Genomic DNA, 23,762 nt, shown 5'->3' with positions numbered 1-23,762 from the left:
AAGAACAAAACAACGATGGTCGTATTTGACTGGAATGAGAGGTTTTTTTTCTTCTTTCAACCGCATTATTGCCCAGCAAAAAAAGCTGTGGCGGCAAGACATACTTCAGAGAGTATACGCAACCTGAGAAAATCGTTCTGAAACTAAATAAATGGCGATGCTGTGGTACAGCAACTTCAACCCAGCCACGCTGCTCTTGTCAACCAATTAAAACGACGGTATGTTCTGAAGACTCTGTTAAGTAGCTTTGGTTGTTAAAAAGAAATCAAGAGTTTTCAAATTATGCAAACTCGGGACGCGCCTCCTGTACGCACATCTCAAAATGTCAGCAAGGTCATCTTCGAGTTAGAATAGGTGATGCATGTTTCCAGGGTCATTAGACCTTTGTGGTCGTAAAAACCGTTCACATCTTTTTTTCTTATTTAGAGGAGACATAAACGTAAGAAATGAAAACGTCTAAGGAACAACTATAGTTACGTTGTCTAGGGTTAGTGCCTTCTTAGAAACTGGGTTCGTTGCGTAGCCAGGTTCATGTTAGCTTAAAGTATGGACCTACCTGAAACTGTGGAACTAAGTGGCTCAATACAAGCTGAAGCAAATGATGATCTCGCTGGTGTGAAAATAGGGGTGAACTCTTGCTTTTCATTTGGCAAGGTATGCTGATTAGGAACTGAATTAAAGCTCTCCTGGGAAAACATAACTGAAAAATGGTTGTAAGAACCTTTCAAGACAAAGAAAGAACAAAACAAATGCAAATTTACAATGTATGTTGACACCTCTTTTCCCAAGAAGAGCATTACTGCTGGTACGTTGCTGATACGCTTTTTTTTTTAATTAACAAAGTCAGGCTATACAGCCACTCCTTAGTAGAATCTTTATAATTTATATTTAACTCGGTAGTCCAGCAATGTGGGACTCTCGGAGTTTAGAGAAGCACTCTGTTCGAGCGCTGATCGACCGACGAGCGCACTGACCACGAAGCCACCGCACCTTCCATCTATTGCTTTCTATAGATCGAAGGCATATCTCGCAAAAAAAAAAAACAACAACAACAACAACAACAGCAAATAAAGCAGGTCAAAATTCTTTGCGTTGCCTTAAGAACAGTTCAATTAAGATGAAAGAAAAAGCAGACTAAAATGGGAGTACCAGACAGGGAGTACAAGAACTTCGCCAAGAATTAGTCTCACTAATTTTTCTCCATCCAATTAAAAAGGCACTAAAAACCTTTGAAAACTTGTAGGAACTGCCCACAGACGAACTTATTGGTACTAAGTGCAGATATGTGGTGCGATTTTATATTGACAAGTAAAGGGAGCTTAACATTTCCAATCACACGATAAGTTTCCATTACCACAACAGCAGGAGAAAAAAAAAAAATTAACGCAACACGAGCGCACGAAACAAGTGAAAGTAAGTTGATCTTGCATTCACGTTTAATAAATTGGGTGCCTGTCCGGCTCAGTGATTTTTATTAGAAATTGTCGATGCGATTCAATCACTGTAAAGAGGTCTGTAGAACAACAGAAGGCTGCTCTGGTGACGGTTAAGGTCAGGCTAAACACACGTAACATTTCAGCGTAACATATCGCAACATTGTAACCCTCAACATGTCCGGCACACGTTTGGCCAGCCTGTTGCAAGAAGTTGGATGGCGCAGCAGGTTGCCTAATAAAGAGTACAAAATGTTGTGCGCAACAATGTCTCAGTCGTTGGTTGAAATGTTTCCTGTGTTTAGGCGGGCCTTTAGATCGAACGTAGGGTGATTGGAGGAATTCATTATTTTTGTTCTGTACCAATCTATCAAATTCTCTATATTACAAAACGAAAGGATCATTCAATTGAATACGTCCATCGCAGTTCACTTCAATCTCAAAATTATCTGATGCTTTGCTTTAATACCCTTTACTTTCCGCAGATTTTCTAGAAAACTAACAAGTTAACGGGGTAAATAACTTGCTTAGGTTCGCCCAAACAGGGTATTTGTCTCAACTCATAGTTTTAAAATTATTAAGTTTCCTGAAGTTGATGTGGGAAACATTTAAAATTCATTTCATTGCCACGCGTTGATAATTATGATAAGGGATAGGATAATGATCGATCATGCAGTTAACATGCCATAAATATGAAACAAAAAAAAGAAAGAAAATGGAAAAAAAAAATAGAAGGCATGTATAGAAAAGGCAATGAAGTCGGACCATTTTTCTCACTGGAAACCGCACAAATGAGGATTTAAATAGCCAGATACTGAATAACATTGCACCAAATGAAAAATATGAAATATTTTGGGGCTAAAAGATTTAAATTTTGCGCCGTAACAGGGTCTCCCGCGTCAAGTAAATTGCTCGGCTAGTTTCGCTAAATAGAATACTAGTTGTGTTATTCTTAGCAAAATATCTTATTCCTCGTTAAATTAAGTACTAAGGGGGTCAAAACAAGTTTAGCATTGTCTTGATTTTGTTAGCTACGAAGAAAACGACTCTTATCGTGTTGTTTCGGTTGGACAGTGCGCTTTTGACTCCCGCTAAAACTGCAGGCGCAGCTGTTTTATGCACGGAGGGGCTGCGATATATTCCAAGCCAATGTAAAGTGTGGTGGCTGTTTTCCTTGGCCTCATCTTACGAAATAGTTACGAGCTTGACCTCTTGGGCAGTGCTTGTTTGTGAAAGACAACAAAACATGTACAATTCAGCTTCAGCTAACCCACACGTTTATTCCGGTCATTTTGGTGTATTTAAAATTGACAAGACAACACTAATCGATACCATTTTTTTTTTTTGTTTTGCAAAAAGCACGAAATTCTTAATGGGCTATATCTGAATATTTGCCAACTGTTGAACTGTCCAACACGCTGAAGTTTGCTACCTCAATAATCTCTCTTGATTCTCACCTGGATGAAATATTTTAAAATCTACGAAACCAAAATGTACTAAGAAAATGTACTAAGAAAATGTACTAAGAACTAGAAGAAATGCTTCAAACACGCCACGCTGAAGGATCCGTGGTTTCTTTGTCTCTTACGTATGCACCTGAAAGAGTATGTAAAACCAATCATTAATATTCAAAGTAACCGTAACAATTCTTACAATTCTTCGCGGTTGTACAGATCACGAGAACAAAGGAACTGATAGTCAAATTCTCTCAACTAGTGCACTATAGAATACTAGTGGACTTGTGAGGAGGATCTAGGACTTGTTAACAGTTGCAACTTGGAGGCGCGGTGGCCTCATGGTTAGTGCACTCGCCTCTGGATCGAGTGGTCTGGGCTCGAGCCCTGGTCTGGGATATTGTGTTGCGTTCTTAGGCAAGACACCTTACTCTCACAGTGCATCTCTCCGCCAGGTGTATAAATGGGTACCGGCGAATTTAATGCAGGGGTTAATCCTGCTATGGAATAGCATCCCATCCAGGGGGGAGTAAAAATACTCCTATTCTGTCTCTCTAATTTTTCCTTTTTCTTCCCCTGCGCTATCAATTACCAGTAGTGAATTGGTCATTATCCTACAATAACCAATTGAAGAGAATTTAAAACAAGTTTCACTTTGCAAATGAAAGAGAGAGCTTGTTCTTGTATTTAATATACGACAGAAAATTAGTCCGTTATGATTGGCTCAAAGCAAGGAGAATAATCATTTCCAATCTTAGTAGATATTCATAAACATATAAGAGAGTATAAAGGAAGTTTCTCTTGCAAAGAGACACCTTGACTTGTATTAATCTTATGACTAGGTTCAACAGAAGGCAAAAGAATCATTTCCAGTCTTCAAAAATTTACAGATGGTGCAAGCTTTTATTTCAGCTAATTCTCTGATCTTGCTTCAACTTAGACACAAAAATATGGTGATCTATCTTTTACACAATCAAAGCTGTCGAAAACAGCACAGAGTTGCGCAGAGAATGATGCGGCAGATCTTTTCAATGGCGTATCCACACAAAATAGCTTGACTTTGCTTTTATTGCAATTGAATCTCACTGCACTTGCCTTTCTAAAATGATTATACATGTTATGATACTCACGGTTCTTGAGACACGGATAATTAACAGTCTGAACCACAATGGGAGCAGCTCGAGGCACGGCCTGCTGCTCTCTCTCTCAGACAGTTACTGTAGCAGGTGTTATCGCAGGGATCTCGAGACTTCAAAAATCCTCTTGCTTCTTTATCGTCAACACGCACTTCGAAAGCATTCAGTCTTCCTGGAATTGAAATAGAAGATTTTGATGCCCTTCTGTAGGCTAAATCACGATGAAGTAAATTTATTTTAAGGTGTTTCTTTTTGGCTAAGGCAGAAGAGTTTGATTTTGGCTTGGAAACAATCCATCTACATTATCTAGATATCCTTATCAGTAAAGGAACTATGTTAGTCTTTCGCAACACCATTTTATGTTTGGCTAGCCGTGTCTTCTTCCTTTTAAGAGCTCCCGATGCAAGTGAGGAAAGCTTGGACAAGAGGGTAGCTGAACTTACAGTCTAAATCAAATTGTAAGAAGTTTTGTTAGGAGCTGATGATAATTTTTTTCTTGGTAACGTACCCTCTTACTCACCATGGTGAATATCCCATTTTCAAGGAGAGTAGCCAAAAGAAAAGTGGGAAATATCCAGGTAGACGAGGTACTAGCAAAATAAACAATGTCTTTCTGCTTATACACGCTCACTTTCACTTGGGAAATTTCTTTTAACCATTAAGGTACAGACAACCTTGCCGTGATTTTCGATGAGATTTTCCTTTGTTAGTGGTAATGACAAAAGAGTGCTTGTCCATTGATATATAAAAAAAAAAAAAAAATCAATTCCTATGAAAAGAAACATACCTCTTCCATCTGATAGTTTACGGTGGTAACGCGGAATGCGTGACGTCACGGCAACAATGAGAACAGCAAGTATGACAACACCAATAGTCTTCATGATAACAAAACAGTCCTTACGATAAAATCAAGACAAGGATCTGTAAGACATTTTGAAATATTTTCATTGAAAACAAAATAGTACCGAAATACAATCATCTCTCTCTTAGACATACACCCTGGAAATTAAGTAAAGTTTTTTCATGTCTTTGTCTGTTTTTTTTTGTTTTTGTTTTTGTTTTTGTTTTTTTTTTTCATTTTGCTCGACTGTATTTGTGCATGGCTTCGACGATTTACATGACACTTCCGTCCCAGCATGGTTAATTTTGTGCCATGTGACCGGGTCGTGCAAAGAGCCTATAGTTCAGTCCATCAAGGGTTATTTATGCGTCTCAAAAATCTAGTGCGTATCTGATTATGCTAGAAAGGTTTATTCAGTCCGTGAAAAGGCTAATTCATCCTGTAATTATAATGAAGTCAGTACTATCTTCGCTTTAACAATTAGAATATGAACTCGAGATTTTATAAGGTGTTAGTTGATGAAACCAAAGACCGAATCAACTATCACTTCCTAGAAATCGAGAAATTTCTAGCGCGGACTGAATTGTTTAAATTTGCAGTTTTGTGCGCGCGCATCAGTTTTTATTCAACAATTTCGAGATTTTAACGACAGCAACTCGTGAGTGTCCCTCTTTTTCAATCTAACCATCCACTTGTTTCTAAATGTTCCTTCGAAACTTCGGGAAAACGAGAAAACGTTCAACCACTGCACTACAACCACTGCACACCGATGGCTGATAGTGTACGATTAGCTCAGCCAATCAGATCGCAGCATTTGCATTAGTATACGAGTAACCAGTCAATCTTTCTTATTTGTTTTTCGTCTTGTAGTTGCCCAACAAGATCATTCGCTTAAATATCACACCAAATTAATGAGTCTCAAAAAGCGCAGTTTTGGCGTCACGAAAAATCTTTATTACGTTTGGTCCGACATACACAAGCTTGTCGCAAATAATTTGCGCTTTCTCCGAAAGAATCATGAGCTCGCGACATGAAAAGCTGAAAGGAAAAGGCTCCTCAGTTTTTCAGCTCTTACGAGAAACGTGATGCTTCTACGGCGCATTCACGGTGGTGGACACATAACATAATTCTCCGATAAATCCCAACAAATTTCTGTTTAGCTTTTGCTCTGACTTTAATGCCGTTTGGCTTGGTGTGGTCGACAGAATAGAAAAGTTTTACTTACCGCGGAAACTTTTCAGCCACAAAATGACAGCACCGCAAACTTCAATAACGCACCTTAAGCCCCTTTGAAGTTCTAATGCGCTTTGACATTCGACCGTGGCTTTTATGTATAGAGCAAATTAGTATGATAAAGTCAGTGAACCAGTTTATTCTTTTTCTTTTATCATATCAGTATCTATTACTTATCATTTCGAACCATTTTACGCTGGGCGCCAACAGAAATTTGTGATAATTTTAGATCAGCATAAATTACCAGTTTAAGCGCGGATATTATGATGTGTTTGCATCACGTCAGCGCATCTCGAGCGTAACAGAGAAGCAAAATGTTATCTCCGAAGGAATGATGCAATAAACGGAATTTAACAAGTAGCTATGACTTTTTGTGAGTCGAGAAGTAAGTGGATCACTTAATTGTTTATCAACTTGAAGTTTCTAACAATCAGTTCAGAAGTTAAATGTTAAGGATGAACAAAACGAAATAAAATGTTCTCCCCGGTTGATGTGCGACACATAATGGATATAAAAATTAAAAAGAAAATTAAAATTGACAACTTGTAAGGTAGAAAAATTTCAACGAGCCATCTTGTGAAAAATGACATCAGAAGATGTACTGTTGAAAACAATTTCTGGTTTTCGCAGAGCGCGTGCATCACGGACGTAACGCAAAAGCAAAATATAATCTCCCAAGGAATGATCGAGACAATAGGATTTTAACCAGTCTGTAACTGACTTTTTTTCAGTTAACAAGCAAGTGAATCACTCAGCTGTTTATCAACTCGGATTTGATAAAAGTAAATTAACCGCCATAGCGAATTAAAAGCAGACGTTGTGAGCGACAGCCCTTTGACAGAGCAAAGAAGTTCTATGTTCTAACGCGTTGAGTCGCTGGTCATACTTAGCGCGCAGCTATTAACTACTTGATAACCGAGAGTGAGGTCGTTACGGGAAAATCTCAAACTGAGGCCTTGCCGTATTGACCGAGCGATAGCGAGGTCAATACGGTAGGCCGAGGTTTGAGATTTTCCCGTAACGACCGAACGGTCGAGGTTACTAAGTTGTTTATTATATGGCTCATGAATAAAGAGAAAAAATCATTCGAGTGGAAGTCGTCAATTTACATTCGCGATGCGCGCATTTACCGATTCATTCATCGTCTCAAACCCAGGGCAGAAGTACACAGTCAGTGAACTTCACAGCTGTATTACGTATTCCGTTAAAAACACTCATTTCTTTAAGGGAAAAGTGACTGTCACAGCCTCAAAAAGGTATTTTAGTATCGTGGTACCACAAGTTGATGGGGGAGTTATTCCGACTTTTGTGGCGAAACGTCAACGCATACAGAAAAGACAGAAAGTGCTTCAGAACTTTGACGGAGTTCAATACTTCGGTAATTGTTGTGACTAAGATGATAACTTACAAGTTTCTTCGTGGTGTTCTGTTCAAGATGCACGACAGATCTGCCGATGGTGTTTTACACTTAGGGATTTTAGCTTTACTTAAGACACGGCAAACTTTGATTGTTTTTCACTAGTGCCCCCCAAGGTTACCGGCTGGTAAGTCATCTATATAAATTTTATTTAGGAAATATCTATAAACTTTTAGCTACTTACATTCTCTTACTGATTTTCATCGGCTTTCATCCCTTCAATGCGCTTGAATTTTCAGAGTCGGGCTCCTCCTAATTTGCATAATCCGTAATCGGCCCGTGGGCATTACGGCTGCATAATGACCGCTCAGATCTCGCGCGCGTTATATCGGCCACAAGCCAAAGCTATATAATAATTATCATTAATTACATCCATTCCGCGCTGTCCGCCTGATTTATGATTAGCCTAAATCGGCATAAATTACTAGTTTTCGCAAAGTGCGCGCATTATGTGTTCATGTTTTTTCAAGTCACGCGCGAACCTCAACTTTAACGAAGTGCGTCTTTGGAGCGATAAGTCTTGACCCGCGACTACTTCTTTCTGCCAAAAAAAGTCAGCGTTTTAAACACAATCCTAGTAGCTCTTAGCAGTCATTGGAAAAGATGCACTGCTGTATTCTAATACCGCAAAAATTCCGAAAGTAACGACTCCCCGTCCTCCGAAAGTAGAGACCTTACGCAACAGGACGGTTCGATGTGGACGGCGACCTCAGATCGCGCGAGGACTGGGCTGAGCACGCGAGCAATGATGTTGCCGTCCTAAACGTAAACAAACCTTACGCAACACAACACGACATGGAGATGACTTGAAGCTAAAATGGCTACATTTAGGGAAGCAAGAGAAGCACTTTTACTCGCTAATGACCTGAATTTGATTGATGACGAAGAACTACTGTTGCTTTACGATGTGAACACTTCGAAGAACCTCGAAATCCCGTACTGGAAATACGACAAATTTGATCTTGACAGTCTTTCCGACGACGAGTGCAAAAGCGAATTTCGCTTTTTGAAACATGACATATACGCTTTAGTCGATGTGTTTAATCTTCCGGACAAAATCACTTGCCCAAATCGTTTTTCCGTGTACAGCGATGAAGTACTGTGTATGCTTTTACGTCGATTTGCGTATCCGTGTAGATACGAAGACCTTGTACCGCGTTTCGGAAGACCTGTTCCCCAGTTGAGCATGGTGGTGGGAGAAGCGATGGATTTGCTTCATGTGCAGTTTGGACGTTTACTCTCACGTCTGAACCAACCGTGGCTGTCTCAAGCACAACTGGCTCAATTCTCTGAAGCAATCTACCGGAAAGGAGCGGCCCTTGACAACTGTTGGGGATTTATAGATGGGACGGTTCGACCAGTCTGTAGGCCTGGCGAAAATCAAAGAGTACTTTACAATGGGCACAAAAGAGTCCACGCAATTAAGTTTCAGAGTGTTGTTGCGCCCAATGGACTTATCGCAAACCTTTTTGGTCCCGTCGAGGGAAGAAGACACGACAGTGGGATGTTGGCGATGTCTGGCCTTCTACCGATGTTAGAAAACCACTGTGTTTCCCCAACTGGCCAACCACTCTGTGTGTATGGGGACCCTGCATACCCACTGAGAGTCCACCTTCAGGGACCATTTAAAGGCAATGCCTTAACACCGCAGCAGCAACAATATAATTTGTCCATGAGTAAAGTAAGAACAGCTGTGGAGTGGGTATTTGGAGACATTTTGCAATACTTTACTTTTTTAGATTTCAAAAGGGATCTCAAAGTTGGACTCAGTGCCGTAGGCAAAATGTATATTATTTGTGCCTTATTAAGAAATGCCCACTCATGTCTTTATGGGTCAAATACTTCCTCGTTCTTTGGTGTCGAACCGCCTTCATTACAGGGTTACTTTATTTAAGATATTATTTTTAATCAATCAGTACCTGGGGACTCCCATATGAAATTGATTGGAATGCTTGTCATCTCACTTGCATGTACAGTAGGGTGCAAGTCTTGGATGTTGTCTCAATTGGTGATAAACCACAAATATTTTCAGCTATTTTTTAGGATTGCAAACAAAGATCAAATTAAGTTCAAGCAACATCCGGATTTGTCTTCTTTAAGGGCATGGTTTATTACAGACAAGCAGCCTTATTCCTTTCATATGGGAGTTACCCAGGAGAGTTACCCCCTGGTCATCAGTAAAAAAGAAAGTCTGTATAGGAGCCTAGTGGCCCATCAGGCCGGAGCTGATCTCGGTTTCTGTAGCATGAAGGGACTAGGAGTATTTCTACTCTCCCCCGGATGGGATGCTAGTCCATCGCAGGGTTACCCCCAAGCAGTAAATTCGCCGATACCCATTTATACACCTGGGTGGAGAGAGGCTCTACGAGAGTAAAGTATCTTGCCCAAGAACACAACACAGTGCCCCAGCCAGGGCTTCAACCCGGACTGCCCAATCTGGAGTCCAGCACACTAACCATTAGGCCACTGCGCCTCCCACCCTGGCCATTAGTTAAGCTTAATACATGTCAGTTTGAAGAATTTTTAAGCCATGCTGATTGTAGGCTTTACAAAATGAAGCATCCATTCTATTTGTTTTGAGGAAGTTTATGGACTGGGGGCACAACTGAGTTATGTCAAAAACTTAAATGTTCTCAGGTTTTCCTGTAATTTAATTGCAAAACATTGGTGTTTCATTTTTTTTGCTGTCAGATTTGTGGGTTTAGTCTTTTCAAGAAATAACAAATGTAACAAACTGGAATTTCAAATCGTTTACCAGGCATTTCTTTTCTTATTTCATTGTTTGAGGAAAAGTTGTGCAAGGTTGCTGCTGTGGGAGTTAAGTTTTTGCACCCCCCCTTCCCCCTTCTGATAATGTTCATATGAAGTAATGGCATAATTAATTGCAGAGTGTTCTTAGAACCATAGTTGATTATGAAATGGCTTTGCTGTTTCGTTAAATGCTGCGATGTAACAGTGAAATGAGCATCAAAAAAGTTTGATATTCAACTTGTCTTAAATTTCAGTGTGGCAAGACTATGGTTTGCAGGATTGAGAGTACCCCAGACACTCAGCCCCTTCCCCTGTATGTAGAGAAGGTTTTTCTGAACCTAAATTCTTACTTAAAGGGTATTTAATTCCCTTAGTTTTTTTTAACTTTTCCCCTATTGGAAAAGTTTAATTGACAACATGATGAAGGTTCTTATAAGGAAATATATATTTTATTGTATAAATATGTGTTAAATAATGATCACAATGTTCAGAAGCCTTTTATGTGTATGAATGACTAAAAATTATGAAGGTGAACTTGTTCTTAAAGAATATTTGAAGTTTAAAGAAAACACCAGTCTAATGTCTAAATCCGTAAAAAAAATTGTTACAATAGAGGATGAAGACACATTCAAAGCATTGTACAATATTACTTTTTAAACCTTCAAATTATTAATATTAATTAAATAACTGATTCACATTTCAACAGACATTCATGTTTGTGGTTCAATCAAATCATAAAACAATTGCATGATATGAACCAATAAAAATGTGTACCCAAAACAAACCTTATCCATGTCTTAAATTATACACTTATTTATTAATTTTTTCAATAAGTGTCATGAGAAGTTGATTTTGAAGCTGCTGCTGCTGCTGTTGTAATTGCATTTGCTGCTGCTGCTGTTGTTGCTGTTGCTGTAGTTGTTGTTGCATGAACTGAAACATCTGTAGTTGTGCAGATTGTTCATCTTTCTTAACTTCCAGTTCTCCTTTCCTCAGGTCAAATTCCTTTTCAGCCTTTTCTCTCAAGTACACAAGGGTTTCCGACCCTGATGCTCTCTTTCTGGGTGTTACTTCACCGTCCTCAGCCTTTCTTTTCTTGGTCTCTCCAAGTTTCTCCATGGAACGCTTCCTCATCTCTTCTGCTTTTTTTCTGTCATTTTCTTTATTTTTCTCGCCCTGTTCTGAATTCTCACAAGCCTCCCTGTCGCTCTCCTCAAATCTCTCAATAATCTGGTCAAGCAGCTTGTCCGTTTCTGACATCTCGGGTGAAATTCCACTCGCACTTTCCTCTTCTGCCATTCTCTTCTTAAATTTCTTGGCCAACAGGGCATACCTGTCTCTCACAGCTCTTTTGTGTCCAAGTCGATTTCCAAATGCTTCAGTGGCATTCAACCTTTCTGTGATATCTTCCCATATCTTTCCTCTCTCCCTTGTTGAAGCCTTGTACTGGTAAGGTTCGGACACAACTATTTCTTGCAATAGAAGTAGATCACATTCTGTTTTCCACTCCATCTTTCTGTTCTAGGTTATGAAGAAACAAACATGTTGAAATTCTTGGTTTTTAATTATATAAATTAAGATAAGAGGTTGATTACTTCACATGCAACGGTCTTTGGGATCAGAATTTCTTTTGCGAAAGGCACACTGCATTATTTTTGAAGAGGATTGAAGTACAGCATGTTGGCCTTATAATTCCGGACACTTTTTGCAATAACCACAATATCTTACCTCAACAGAGCACTAACAGAGTTATAGCAAGGGGGGTCCTGGGGTGCCCATGACCCCCTTTTGTGAGATATTTTTTTCAGTAAACAACAAGCAAACCTTTTTATCCAGGTGGCGAAAAGTGTGAATCCGAAGAATCAACATGCCATAAATTTTTTCTAGTGCTAGGTAGTTATATACTCCATTTTCAGGAGTGAACATCTGCAGTGGACTATGTAAGTACCCTGGGCGTGACATAGTGTGACCCCAAATCCTAGCATTACGCCCCCGATTAACGAGCGGAAATTTACTCACAATGTAGCTTTCACTGCTGGTAAGTAAGTCATGAAGTTTTATCGCCTAAACCTGCTTGGTTTCTTAGTAATTACGGAAAAAGTTGGCCAAATTCGGTGCCCTAATATTTCTGACGATCGATTCGCTTCGAGATAAATACTCCCTTTTTCTTGGAATTATTCTTTTCGATCATTGCAAAATACGTCTAATAAAGTCAAATGAAAAAAGATTCACTTAAAAAGTTACCTATTTTCCGAAGCTTAAAGCATTTTCTTTCGATTTTAGCGAAGAAGTCATCAGTGTAATTCGACGTGCGATACGAATCACATTAGAAAACTTTTACATACCTCGACAAAAACTTGAATCTTTCTGTCTAAACGGAGCCCAACTCAGCCACGAAACGAAATAATGAAAGCAGACTAATCAACAAGTCTTCGAAACGTATCGTTCAGATTTCTTTTTATCTTTACTACGAAATACAGAATCGTAAGAGTGGAAGTGTCCGTAAATAGGGCAACATACTGTACAAATGTAATTTATATTTCAAAGTTGGTTTACAACAAATAAAAATATATCCCGCACTTACACTGCTGAAAACAACTCTCAAAGGCAGAAAAAGATTAGTTTACACCAGAATTGTAATTCGGACGATAAAGATGAAACAGAAACTGCCATAAAACTGTAAAATTACAGAGAAATAACTTAGAAAGAAGGAGAATTAAATTTTCACAAATAAGCCAGTCTGAGCACTTCGTCATGCGTTTACAAGTAGGCTTCATTTTCGTTTTAAAAAAAGTTATTTCCATATATACAAAGGCTGGTAACTAAAAAGGTAGACTGTTTCTATCGTTCAATCCAAAAAATTAAAGGTTAAGATGAAAATAAATGGATAAAAATACTCACGTTTTCCTCAGAACTTCAAACTCCTTGTTTTCACGTCGTGAACGCTAAGAGGACGGCAGTGATAAACCGGAAATGGCGTCAAATAGCTTACGAAGCAAGCAGTCACGCACGTCACACAATGAAATTTTGCCGTCCTCTCCTTGAGCCGTCCTGTTGCGTAAGGTCTCTAGTAGCGAGCCCACCACGGCGCCACACATAACCCCACCTCCAAAAATAGCGAGACGAATGTTCAACAACTCTCAGATTTGAATAGCTATCAGTGTGGTTGTTTTTTTGGTTGTCTGGTTGATTGGATTCAGTCATTTTCGAAAGAAATCTCCGGCTCCGATCATAAACGAATAAAACTAATCATCATTCCTAACGTGCCTCAAGGGCAGGTCGATTACAATCAATGAGAGAACAGAAATACCTCTTAGAGTTGAAGTAATATTGAATACACGTAAAGAGTTGGAAGTTTTATTGCCGGGCCGTTTTTGATACCGTAAAATGCCGGGTTTAAGCCGCAACTACTCATGGGGCTTGGGGTGAGCTTATAAGCGACGGGAGGGGGGGTGGGGTCGGGGGGGAGAGGGAGGAGGGAAGGTTGCTATAAGCGGCATAGGAAATAATCTTTGTTGGGGATTACGAGTTTGGATTAGTCAAGCGGATTTAAGGCAATTGGTTCCGTACGTGATTTTATACACGTTTTGGAATTGTTGAACGAGTAGTCTCATCGCGACCCGAAGCAGACAATTTTGAATTGAACAGGATAAAATGTGGCGTGGTTTGTCACAATCATTTGCCAGAGGGCTCCAAAGAAACTTGTGCGTTGTATCGGTAAACAAATTGTGTTATTTTGGATAATTCACGTACACGTAAAACAGAAAACCCAGTCTCCACCAGCGAGAGATCTGTTACTCTCGATAAAACCGGTCTATCGAATAATGAAAACAAGCAAAGCTGAAGTTAACTTCGAAACTTACCTCTAGTGATCGGGCGGTCTCAAAGTAACAATTTTTTTGTTAACACCAATAAACACCTTGCAATAAGTTTAGCTACTCACCGAAGTTTCAGCCTCCAAAGTGCAGGTTTTCCTTATGAAATTCGTCTCCAAAGAAGCTCAAAATTCGAACATCATTGCCGCCATTTTAAACAGTACTCAGCAACCAGGCCGCGTTTTCATGACGTCGTTCCGTCCGAGAGATTTTACCCAAATGGCTTCCGACAAGCCTTTCAACTACCACTCTGGGTTATGGCTGCTCTAGAACCATATTATTTTGAGCCAAACATCCTCCAAACTCCAAAATGATAGCATTGAAGACAGTGAAGTGGAAAATCGCTCCGAAAAAATAGATTTTGCTGACCTTGTGAAGGATGCCAAGTCAGTTGCAGGTTTTTCTCCTTCCCGTCAATTTCGAGTAGGACGGAATGACGTCACCTAAACACGGCCTGGCTGCCAAGACAGTTGCAAAATTGCGGCCTCCGAAGTCGCTTCTTTCGAGACAAATTTCTTCAGGATAGCGGACACCTCAGAGGCTGAAACTTAGGTGAGTGGAAAAGCTGAATGTTTACTTGCTATAGGCGAAGACAAAAAAGTAAGCTTTCTGGAGTGACCTCTTTTAAATGAAAGTAATTTGTCCTCATCAGGAGTTGGTTGGTTGGGTTCAGTGATTTGTAAAAGAAATCTCAGTTTCGGGTCATAAAACAGTGAAAGATTTGTAAAATAGACAAGAAAGGCCGAATTGTAAAGTGTTCGCCATCTTAACGCGCCAACTTCTGATTATCATCGTCCCTTTAAGGTATTCCGTACAACGAAGGCATATCTCACAAATAAACGGATAAAACCAATCAATGTCCCTAACGTGCCTCAAGAACTGTTCAATTTCGATAAAAGAGAAAACAGAACGTACTCTTATAGTTGAACAAATATTGAACACACGAGAAGAGTTGGAAGTTTTATTGGCCGTTTTTGTTACCGTAAAATTCCGGTTATTAGTCCCCCGGTTTAAAATATATTTTACGGTATGTACCAACATCTCAATGCAGTGCTCTGGCTGTCGGCAACTTTGTTGCTTTGTTGAGCAACTACATTCAGTTAATTCAGTCACACAATTTATTCTTTATTGAACACGTCAAAGACTTTAAATGTGGTTGCGTTCACACTACTTTAAGGGAACAGCTTCTAGTTGAAGGATCCGTGTGACTATGGACTTCTGATCATACACCTGAAGGAGCAAGGGAAGACCAGTCATTAATATCCACAGTAAGCATAGCAACGTTCACACTGATATCAATATCTACATTAATATTATCTAGTTACAGCCGTAATATGCATGCAGAATAGCGGCCCTCATTATCGGGCCGATATTCTCCCAGCCCAGAGCAAGGAGCAAGGAGAATAATCATTTCCAATCTTAGTAGATGTTAATAAATATATATAAGAAAATATAACAGAAGTTTCTTCTAGAAAGAGAGACCTTTGCTCGTATTAATCTTATGACTAGGTTCGACAGAAGGCAGAAGAATCATTTCCTATCTTCTTAGATTTACAGATGGTGCAAGCTTTTATTTCAGCTAATGCGCTGATCTTGCTTCAACTTAAACACAAAAAATATGTTGATTTGCTTTTTACGTTTACATGACCCAAGTTGTTGAGAACAGCACAGAGTTGTGTTTATTGATACCCAGCGAACAACAGAGCAGATCTTTTCAATGGTGTATCCACACAAAATAGCTTGACTGTACGCGACTTTCTAAAATTGCTATGCATGTTATGACACTCACACTTCTTGAGACACAGATAATTAGTAACAGCGTGAACCACAGTGGGAGCAGCTCGTGGCATCGCCGACTGCCTTCTCACTCATACAGTTATTGTAGCAGGCTTTATCACAAGGTTCTCGCGGCTTCAGAAATCCTCTTGTCTCTTTATCTCTCCCTTTATCGTCTACTCGTACTTCAAAAGCATCCAGTCGTCCTGGGAATAGAAGATTTTGATGCCCTTCTACGTTTTAATCATGACTAGGTAAATTTAAGTTAACATGTTTATTTTTGGCTAAGCGGATTAGTTCGGTTTTCTAGTATTGTTTTTCCCGCCGAGACTGAATATCGTTATTTTTCTGCCGATTTTAGGCTGAAAATATTCTTGTGATTAATCTTAGATTATAGCGTATGTGATATATGTTTTCGAATGTATTTGATGTTTGGAGTTTCTGATGGAGCTACAAATGAATCAGTTCTGATTATTGAAAGGTCATAGTAAGATTGACTCTGCCAATGAATATGAGCCTGATACATTGAATGCTCTTTTAGCAACACGGGTTTAAAAACTCAGAATTTTACAAAGAATGTATGAACTCATTAGCACTTTTGCCACCCAGAAATTTTGCAGTTTTTGAAAGACAATATCTCCTTGAATATCACATTCAAAGAGCTAAAATTTTCACGACGTATTAAGGTGGCTGAACACAGTATTTGATACCTGTGTTTCATTCGTCTTTTTCTCTAAAACCCTTGATCCTTTTATCACCAAAAATGGCAGCAAGCAAGTTAACAACACAAACTTTGGTTTTTTGATAGTTAAGCTGAGGTATGTGCCGTTGCCATGGCAACATGCATAAATATAGACAGACCTTTAAAATCGGCGTTGTTTATTTGCAGAAAATCTAGTCATTAGATTTTCTTTATAATTTGCATGCAACAAGCGTGTAATGATGCTCACAAGTTGACGCTATTTTGATAACAATTTAACAAAGAGATCTTTAATTATCCCTTGTTGAAGGTTCGGTGAAATATCTAAAATTTCCTTTGTTAAAGTTCAAATTTTTTTCAATACTCCAGCTACTTATTTCCTAGAGTATTTTCGTGCCAAATTTCGTGAAATTTTAAGGAGTGGTTCTCCGAGAAAGCTAATTCTGCATTCAATCTCAATGTTTTAACTTACTACGCATGCGCTGCATTTAAGTGGGTTCTTTCGATAACAAAGAAAAATCTGAGAATTGCTGAGTTCTTTGCATCGTTACCTTTTCTGACATACCTTTCAAGTAAAAGACTAAAATATCAACACACTGGGTTCAATAACGAAAAATAGCACAGATAGTGCGGACATTGAGCAAATAAAATGATCGCTGTAGCAATGGCATGTTTGTTCTTGTAATCCTTGTGCTCGCGCTAAATCGCATTGACAAGAGCGCGCGCGAAAACTGTGTTCGGCCACCTTACGTTTTACTAGCTCTTTAGCTGCCTGGAGTTAATTCATATCAAACATGTTTCCTTCTGTACGCAAAGCCGTATGCAACTGAGCAAAATGTGCATGAGTCCCCCTATACACGCTCAAACTTCTTTTAACGAGCTAAGATTGTAGTGATTTTCGATGAGATATTCTTTGTTAGTTGTAATGACAAAAGCATGCTTCTCCATTGATATATATATCTGACCGTATTCGCAAAAACATGCCCGCATTGACTGAAAGACAGTCCCACCGGCCAGAAGTCCTCTGACCACCCCGCTGGCCAAGCGATTGGCCCGTCACGCATGCACGTGGCATGGACCACTCCAGCAGGGTGCCATCTCGGCACAGAACCCTCAAACAAGGTTAAACAACTGAGTAAAATACCCAGAAACACAGTCAATATCAAGGCTATTTAACGCTGAAAACTCAATTAAGTCTAGCTAAGTGGAGGTGTCAGTACAAGACACCCTCCTCTCCCACCTGCTTTCGACAGCTGGTCCCCAACTAACCACCAGCAGGTAGGCCAGTGCCTGGGCAATGTCCCCAGCCTGGCCTCGAGGAAGTCCCCCCTGGGTTTAAGGTCGCTACCTTAGCCTGGATCCGGGCGCCGCCCGGATCCAGGCGAAAACCTAGCGGGCATGCTTTTGCGAAATCCTCCATCCTATGAAAGAAACATACCTCTTCCATCTGATAGTTTATGGTGGTAACGCGGAATGCGTGACGTCACGGCAACAATGAGAACGGCAAGTATGACAACACCAATAGTCTTCATGATAACGAAATAGTCCTTACGATAAAATCAAGGTCAAAATCTGTGAGAAATCAGTTTATACATATTTTCATCGAAAACAAAATATTACATTTATCATGTATGTAACAATAAGATTATAAGCTTGAGATTTCTCTGAGGTTATTAGCTCACAGAAATTCCAGGCGAAATACAGGCATCTCTCTCTAGGACATGCATCCTGGAAATTAAATAAATTTTTTGAATGCTTTTCTCTGTTCTGTCATTTTGTTCCTGTCTCTATCTGTGCATGTCTCCGACAAGCTACAACAAACTACAACAAACGTGCGTCCTAGCTTGGTTGATTTTGTACCAAGTGACCGGGTCGTGTAAAGGGCCTATTGTTCAGTTAAATTAAGCATGGGTTATTGACCAAGTGTGAGGTCAAGATGGCTGGATATTGGCCAAGTTCTTTTTTTTGCGTGTTTATGGACCGAGACGGAGTCGAGGTCCATAAACTCACAAAAAAAAAAAAAAAAAAGAACGAGGCCAATATCCAGCCATCTTGACCGAACAAGCTTGGTCAATAAGGGATTTATTATATGGCTTTCGGGGAAATTTTTCTTGCGGGACACGGCGGGTAGTCCCAAGCGGGCAGGATAGCCCCATCTTGCCCGCTCGGGTTAGCCATTCGCAGCGCAGGATTTGATTCATCTTGCCCGCTCACGGAGCTAGCCGTATAATAAGGTTTATTAATGCGTCTCAAGACTCTAGTGCGTATCTGATTATGCGAGACAGTCATTGAAAAGACTAACTTACCCAAGTAATTATAATGAAGCTATGATCTCCTCTTTGACAATGAGATTATGAACTCATCAGCTGACGCCTATGAGGTGTTAGTTGATGCGGCTAAAGACCGAATCACCTATCACTTTTTAGTATAAATCTACTAGCGTTATATCACGAATGCCGTTCTCTGATTGGCTATACTGCTCACTGTCTATTCTGTTGTAGATAGTGGGTAACGTGGCAGCGTACGCTAGGAGGCGCTACTGTCTGTTTTTGAAGTGTCTTTCAATAGGATGTAGATAAAGTTTTGAACGGTTACTTAATTTATACTAAAACAATTATATTATTCGCTCTCGATTTCTATCGCGTGATAGTTGACGAGTGCGCAGCCGGCAACTATCACGCGATAGGAATCGAGAGCGAATAATCTAATTGTTTAATAGAAATCGAGAGCGAATGATGTTATTCTTTTAGTAGAAATCTAACTGAAACATCTATTAAATGACTCTTTAATAATATGTCTACGTCAATTTAATTGCTAGTTGACACAATAGCACGGACTGAATTGTTAAAATATGCAGCTGTGTTCGCGCGCATCAGTTTTTTTTTTCAACAATTTCGAGATTTTAACGTCAGCAAATCGTGAACGTCCTTCTTTTATTCTTTTTAACAGTCTTGAAGTTGCTAACAAAATCATTTGCTAACAAATAAAGAACACACCAAATTATTTAGTCTCAAAAAGCGCAGTTTTGGCGCCACAAAAAATCCGTGTTATGTTTGGTCCGCAATACACAAGCTTGTGGCAAATAATTTGGGCTTTCTTCTTCGCAAAAAGCATGACGTTGCGAGATGAAAAGCTTAAAGTAAAAGGCTCTTCGGTTTTTCAGTTTCACGAGAAACGTTATGCCTCTCCGGAACATTGCGGGTGCATGGTTGTACACTGATAACATAATGTCTTTTCCGATATATCCCAAGAAAGTCGACAAAGAAAATTCAGAAATTTCTGTTTGGCAATTTCTCTGGTTGCCGTTAAAAGGTTTCACGTTGATTGACTTACCTCGGAATATTTTCAGCCACAAAATGACAGCGCCGTAGACTTCAACACCGAACCTCAAGCCTATATCTGAAGTTCTAAAGGGTTCTGAGATCTGACCGTGGCTTTTATGTGTTAGCAAATTAGTATTATTTTCCAGTCAGTGAACCACTTCTTTCTCTTTCTTTTTTCATATCACCATTTCGTATTTATCATCTGGAACCGTTCTACGTTGCGCGCCGACAGAAATTTGTGATAATCCTAGAGCAGCATAAATTTCTAGTTCGCACAAAGCGCGCGTATTTTGATGCTTTTTTCTGGCCAGTCGGCGTATCACGAGCGTAACACAGAAGCAAAATGTTATCTCCGAAGGAATGATCAGAGAAAAGGATTTTAATGAGCAGCTATGACATTCTTTTAGCTGACGAGCAAGTGGACCACTTAACTGTTTATCAACTCGAAGTTTCAAACAATCATTTCATATATTGCTGAAAACATTTTTTTTGCTCTTCGCAGACAACACGTGCCGTCGTAACACAAAAGCAAAATATACAGCTGTTTATCAAGTCGAAAATGATAAAGGTAAATTAACCTCCATAGCGAATTAAAAGCCGACGTTGTGAGCGATAGCCCTTTGAGAGAGCAAAGAAGTTCTATATTCCAACACGTTGAGTCGCTGGTCATATTTAGCGCGCAGTTGATATTTATCAATTACATCCTTTCCGCGCTGCCCGCCTGATTTATGATAAACCTAAATCAGCACAAATTACTAGTTTACGCGAAGCGCGCGCGTTTATGTGTGTTAATGTTTCTTTCAGTCACGCGCGAACTTCAACTTTAACGACGTTTGACTTTAGAGTGATAGGTGTTAACTAAAGACTACGTCTTTCTGCCAAAAACTGTCGGTGTTTCAAACGCAATCTTAGCAGTGATTGCAAAAGATGCACTGCTGTATTCTAATACCGCAAAATTGCGAAAGTAACGACTCTCCCACGCTCCCGAAAGTAACGAGCCTACCAAGGAGCCACACGTAACCCCCACCTCCAAAAATAGAGAGACAAAGGTTCAACAGCTCTCAGATTTGAATTGTTATCAGTGGTTAGTTTGTTAATTGGTTGGTTGGTTGGTTGGGTTCAGTGATTTTCAAAAGAAATTTCTGTCTCGGATCATAAATCAGTGAAAGGTTTGTAAACTTTCGAAGGAAAGCCGCATTCTAAAGTGTTCACCATCTTAATGCGCCAGTTTCTGATTATCATCGTCCCTTGAAGGTACTAGGTACGACGAAGGCATATCTTACAGATAAACGAATAAAACCAGTCAATGTTCCTAACGTGCCTCAAGAACCGTTCAGTTTCGATGTAAGCGAAAACAGAACGAAATCTTATGGTTGAACTAATATTGAACACACGGGAAGTCTTGGAAATTTTATTGGCCGTTTTTGATACCGTGAAATGCGGGGTTTAACCCCCGGGCTTATACAACTACTTAAGGGGTTTGGAGTGAGCTTAAAAACGGGAGGTTGGGGGGGGGGGGGGGGTGGTATAAGTGGTATAGGAAAAACTCTGCTAAATAAGCTGTGAAACCAATATCCAGGACTCTATTAATATTCAAAAACAAAGGGTGGAGGTGGGAGGTTGTCCGTGTTTTTGTTGTCATATAGATGGGCTCCTACAGTATAAATCCGGTTTTTACTCCCCCCGTTTATGATATATTTTACGGTATGTACCAACATCTCACAGAGCTCTGGCAGTCGGTTACAAAGAAGTTAGTCACAATGCCAATGCTTTCATCTCTGTATTCAGGCAACTTTGTTGAAGCAACCTTACTGAGAGAGAGTGCAACTACATTCAGTTTAGTCACACAATCTATTCTTTATTTTGAACACGTCAAAGACTTTAAGTGCGGGTTGCGTTCACACTACTTTAAGGGAACAACTTCTAGTTGAAGGATCCGTGTGACTATGGACTTCTGATCATACAACTGAAGGAAAAAAAGAAACCAGTCATTAATATCCACAGTAACCATAGCAACGTTCACACTGATTTCAATATCTACATTAATATTATTATCTAGTTACAGCATAATATTCTCCGATATTCTCCTGGTCTGGCCCTCGTGCTTGGTTAATTAGATATAAATAATGTACTCAGATCCGACTATTGTTCTCTTAATTAATAATGAACAGAAACTGACCAGTCGTGGCGCGTGAAACATTTCGTTTGTTCCATAAAAACAAAAAACAAAAAAAAAAATAGAACACATATAAGATATACTCACGGATTAGTCACAATCGCTACCGCAATATGAACATGACGATGGTTTGCCAGTACGCGACATACAGGAGGCATAGCATTGATAGTCACAGGTGGGATCTCGTTTTACCTCTAGTTCATCCTGAAGTGCCTCGAAGGGGCTCATTGGCTCTGAAAATGAACAATTGTGATGTAATGATCTTGAAGTTTGTAAGAAAGACAGGGAAAAAGGACAAAGAATATGGACAACTAGAGGACATTTTACGTCTTATCAAAATCGCTCAGCGGGGTACTAAATGGGTCGAACTAAACACATCTGAGCATGTTATTCCTAAGGCTTTTAATTCCTTTTTTAAGAGTGATTTTTAATTTTTGCCAGGGAATAGTATGAGTATGCGTACGTCTGATGACGACAAGTTGATTCGGATTACATAATTATAAACTAGGATAGCTAATGGATAGGAAAAGAAATATACACTGTACCTTCTCTAGCTGTTTTCCGCACATAAGGGTGACGCGGAATTCGTGACGTCACGGTGACGATTAGTACAGCAAGCATGACAACACAAACAGTCCTCATGATATCAAAATGGCGCTTGAGAAGCAAACTGAAAGAAGTAAAAACGTAAATGACATCAACTGATACAGCTAGTTATCTTTAATGATACGAAAATATATTTCTTTTTCATTATCAAGTTACCCAGGTGGATTTTGTGCTCTCTATTGCCAAGAAGTGCATAGGCCGTCAAGCCGTCAAGCGTCAAGCGTGAAGACATGCAATTAGGAGAGTAAGGTTTACTTCTCTTTAGGTTTAACTGCAAGATGTGCACGTTGTTTCTGCTTTATTTTCCCCATATATTCAAGTTGTATAGTTTTATCTTTACATACGTTTATAATAGTCAGCCTTTTCTTTTTCTGATCATAACCTCGTCTCTCTCATCTAGTCATCATTTTTCTCTCGTATTTTTAGTTTTGAAAATTATTTGCGGACAGTATGTGACACCTGTTCCTTAACTAAGCCACCATATGTGTTCTTTTATATACGCAATAGTCTAAAATGTTATCTCATTTGGTTTGTTTCGAAAAGGAAGGTCTTTAAAATAAAGAGACAAAGCTTTGCACAACATGGAATCGTTTCACGCCTGAGCGCGTGCTCAAGCTAGCCTTAGCTAAAAATCCACTGAAAATTTCACAGTCATGCAGTCGCGAAAACTCGGTGATGGAGGTTAAAATGGTAAATTCGATATTTTCTGAGTAACTCTGATTACAACTTTCATCAAATTTAGGCATTATTTAGTCTGCTCAAACAGAAACTACAAACTGGGATTACTGCGTAGCCTACACTTCGTTAAAGGCATAAGCATAAGACGCTTATGTCGTAGTGAAAACCAGGCTTTGAAGTCACCCAAGACCTTACACAAGTGCCCAACCGTGAAACTATCTCTAAAAGAGCAGGGAATAAGTATACTTATGCGTCCGGTGAAGTTTGATAGCTGGTCAGGTATCATAAAATTCACTTACATTGGGCTTGTAGTAACTGTTGCTCGCTTGCACAAAGGCTTGTTAGTTAAAGATGCAGTTATGA

At 39.5% G+C, this 23,762-nt stretch overlaps 2 protein-coding genes and 3 long non-coding RNA genes across 6 annotated transcripts; 1 reads left to right on the top strand and 4 right to left on the bottom strand.

The window, feature by feature from the left end:
• Positions 1-2,687: 2,687 nt before the first annotated feature.
• LOC110065650 (uncharacterized) lies at positions 2,688-4,904 on the bottom strand. The gene is made up of 3 exons (XR_016210098.1): positions 4,811-4,904; positions 4,018-4,195; positions 2,688-3,029 (listed from the first exon to the last, which is right to left on the bottom strand). It is a non-coding gene; the product is annotated as an uncharacterized LOC110065650 (long non-coding RNA).
• Positions 4,905-7,792: 2,888 nt separating this feature from the next.
• Positions 7,793-11,049, top strand: LOC149104988 (uncharacterized). Its single transcript, XM_089298934.1, has one exon. The coding sequence runs from the start codon at positions 8,332-8,334 to the stop codon at positions 9,406-9,408; it is 1,077 nt and encodes a 358-aa protein (XP_089155060.1). The 5' UTR covers positions 7,793-8,331; the 3' UTR covers positions 9,409-11,049.
• On the bottom strand, positions 10,693-13,333 carry LOC149104987 (uncharacterized). Of its 2 annotated transcripts, none has more exons than XM_089298938.1 (2): positions 13,167-13,333; positions 10,693-11,781 (listed from the first exon to the last, which is right to left on the bottom strand). In XM_089298938.1, the coding sequence occupies exon 2, from the start codon at positions 11,775-11,777 to the stop codon at positions 11,076-11,078; it is 702 nt and encodes a 233-aa protein (XP_089155064.1). In that variant the 5' UTR covers positions 11,778-11,781; positions 13,167-13,333; the 3' UTR covers positions 10,693-11,075. The 2 variants fall into 2 exon arrangements, with proteins under 2 accessions (XP_089155064.1, XP_089155063.1); XM_089298937.1 differs by having other exon boundaries at positions 10,693-11,786; positions 13,167-13,331.
• A 1,773-nt stretch (positions 13,334-15,106) lies between these two features.
• On the bottom strand, positions 15,107-18,148 carry LOC149104986 (uncharacterized). The gene is made up of 3 exons (XR_016201704.1): positions 18,055-18,148; positions 15,930-16,122; positions 15,107-15,370 (listed from the first exon to the last, which is right to left on the bottom strand). It is a non-coding gene; the product is annotated as an uncharacterized LOC149104986 (long non-coding RNA).
• A 3,628-nt stretch (positions 18,149-21,776) lies between these two features.
• LOC149104985 (uncharacterized) lies at positions 21,777-23,762 on the bottom strand. The gene is made up of 4 exons (XR_016210104.1): positions 23,699-23,762; positions 22,661-22,785; positions 22,203-22,348; positions 21,777-21,905 (listed from the first exon to the last, which is right to left on the bottom strand). It is a non-coding gene; the product is annotated as an uncharacterized LOC149104985 (long non-coding RNA).

The sequence above is a fragment of the Orbicella faveolata genome, unplaced genomic scaffold (assembly GCF_042242905.1).
Source record: "Orbicella faveolata isolate gen_17 unplaced genomic scaffold, um_ofav_v1 contig_34, whole genome shotgun sequence".
NCBI classification, from domain to species: Eukaryota; Metazoa; Cnidaria; class Anthozoa; order Scleractinia; family Merulinidae; genus Orbicella; species Orbicella faveolata.
The sequence above is the reverse complement of the archived record's forward strand: the minus strand, read 5'-3'. Positions and strand labels throughout refer to the sequence as shown.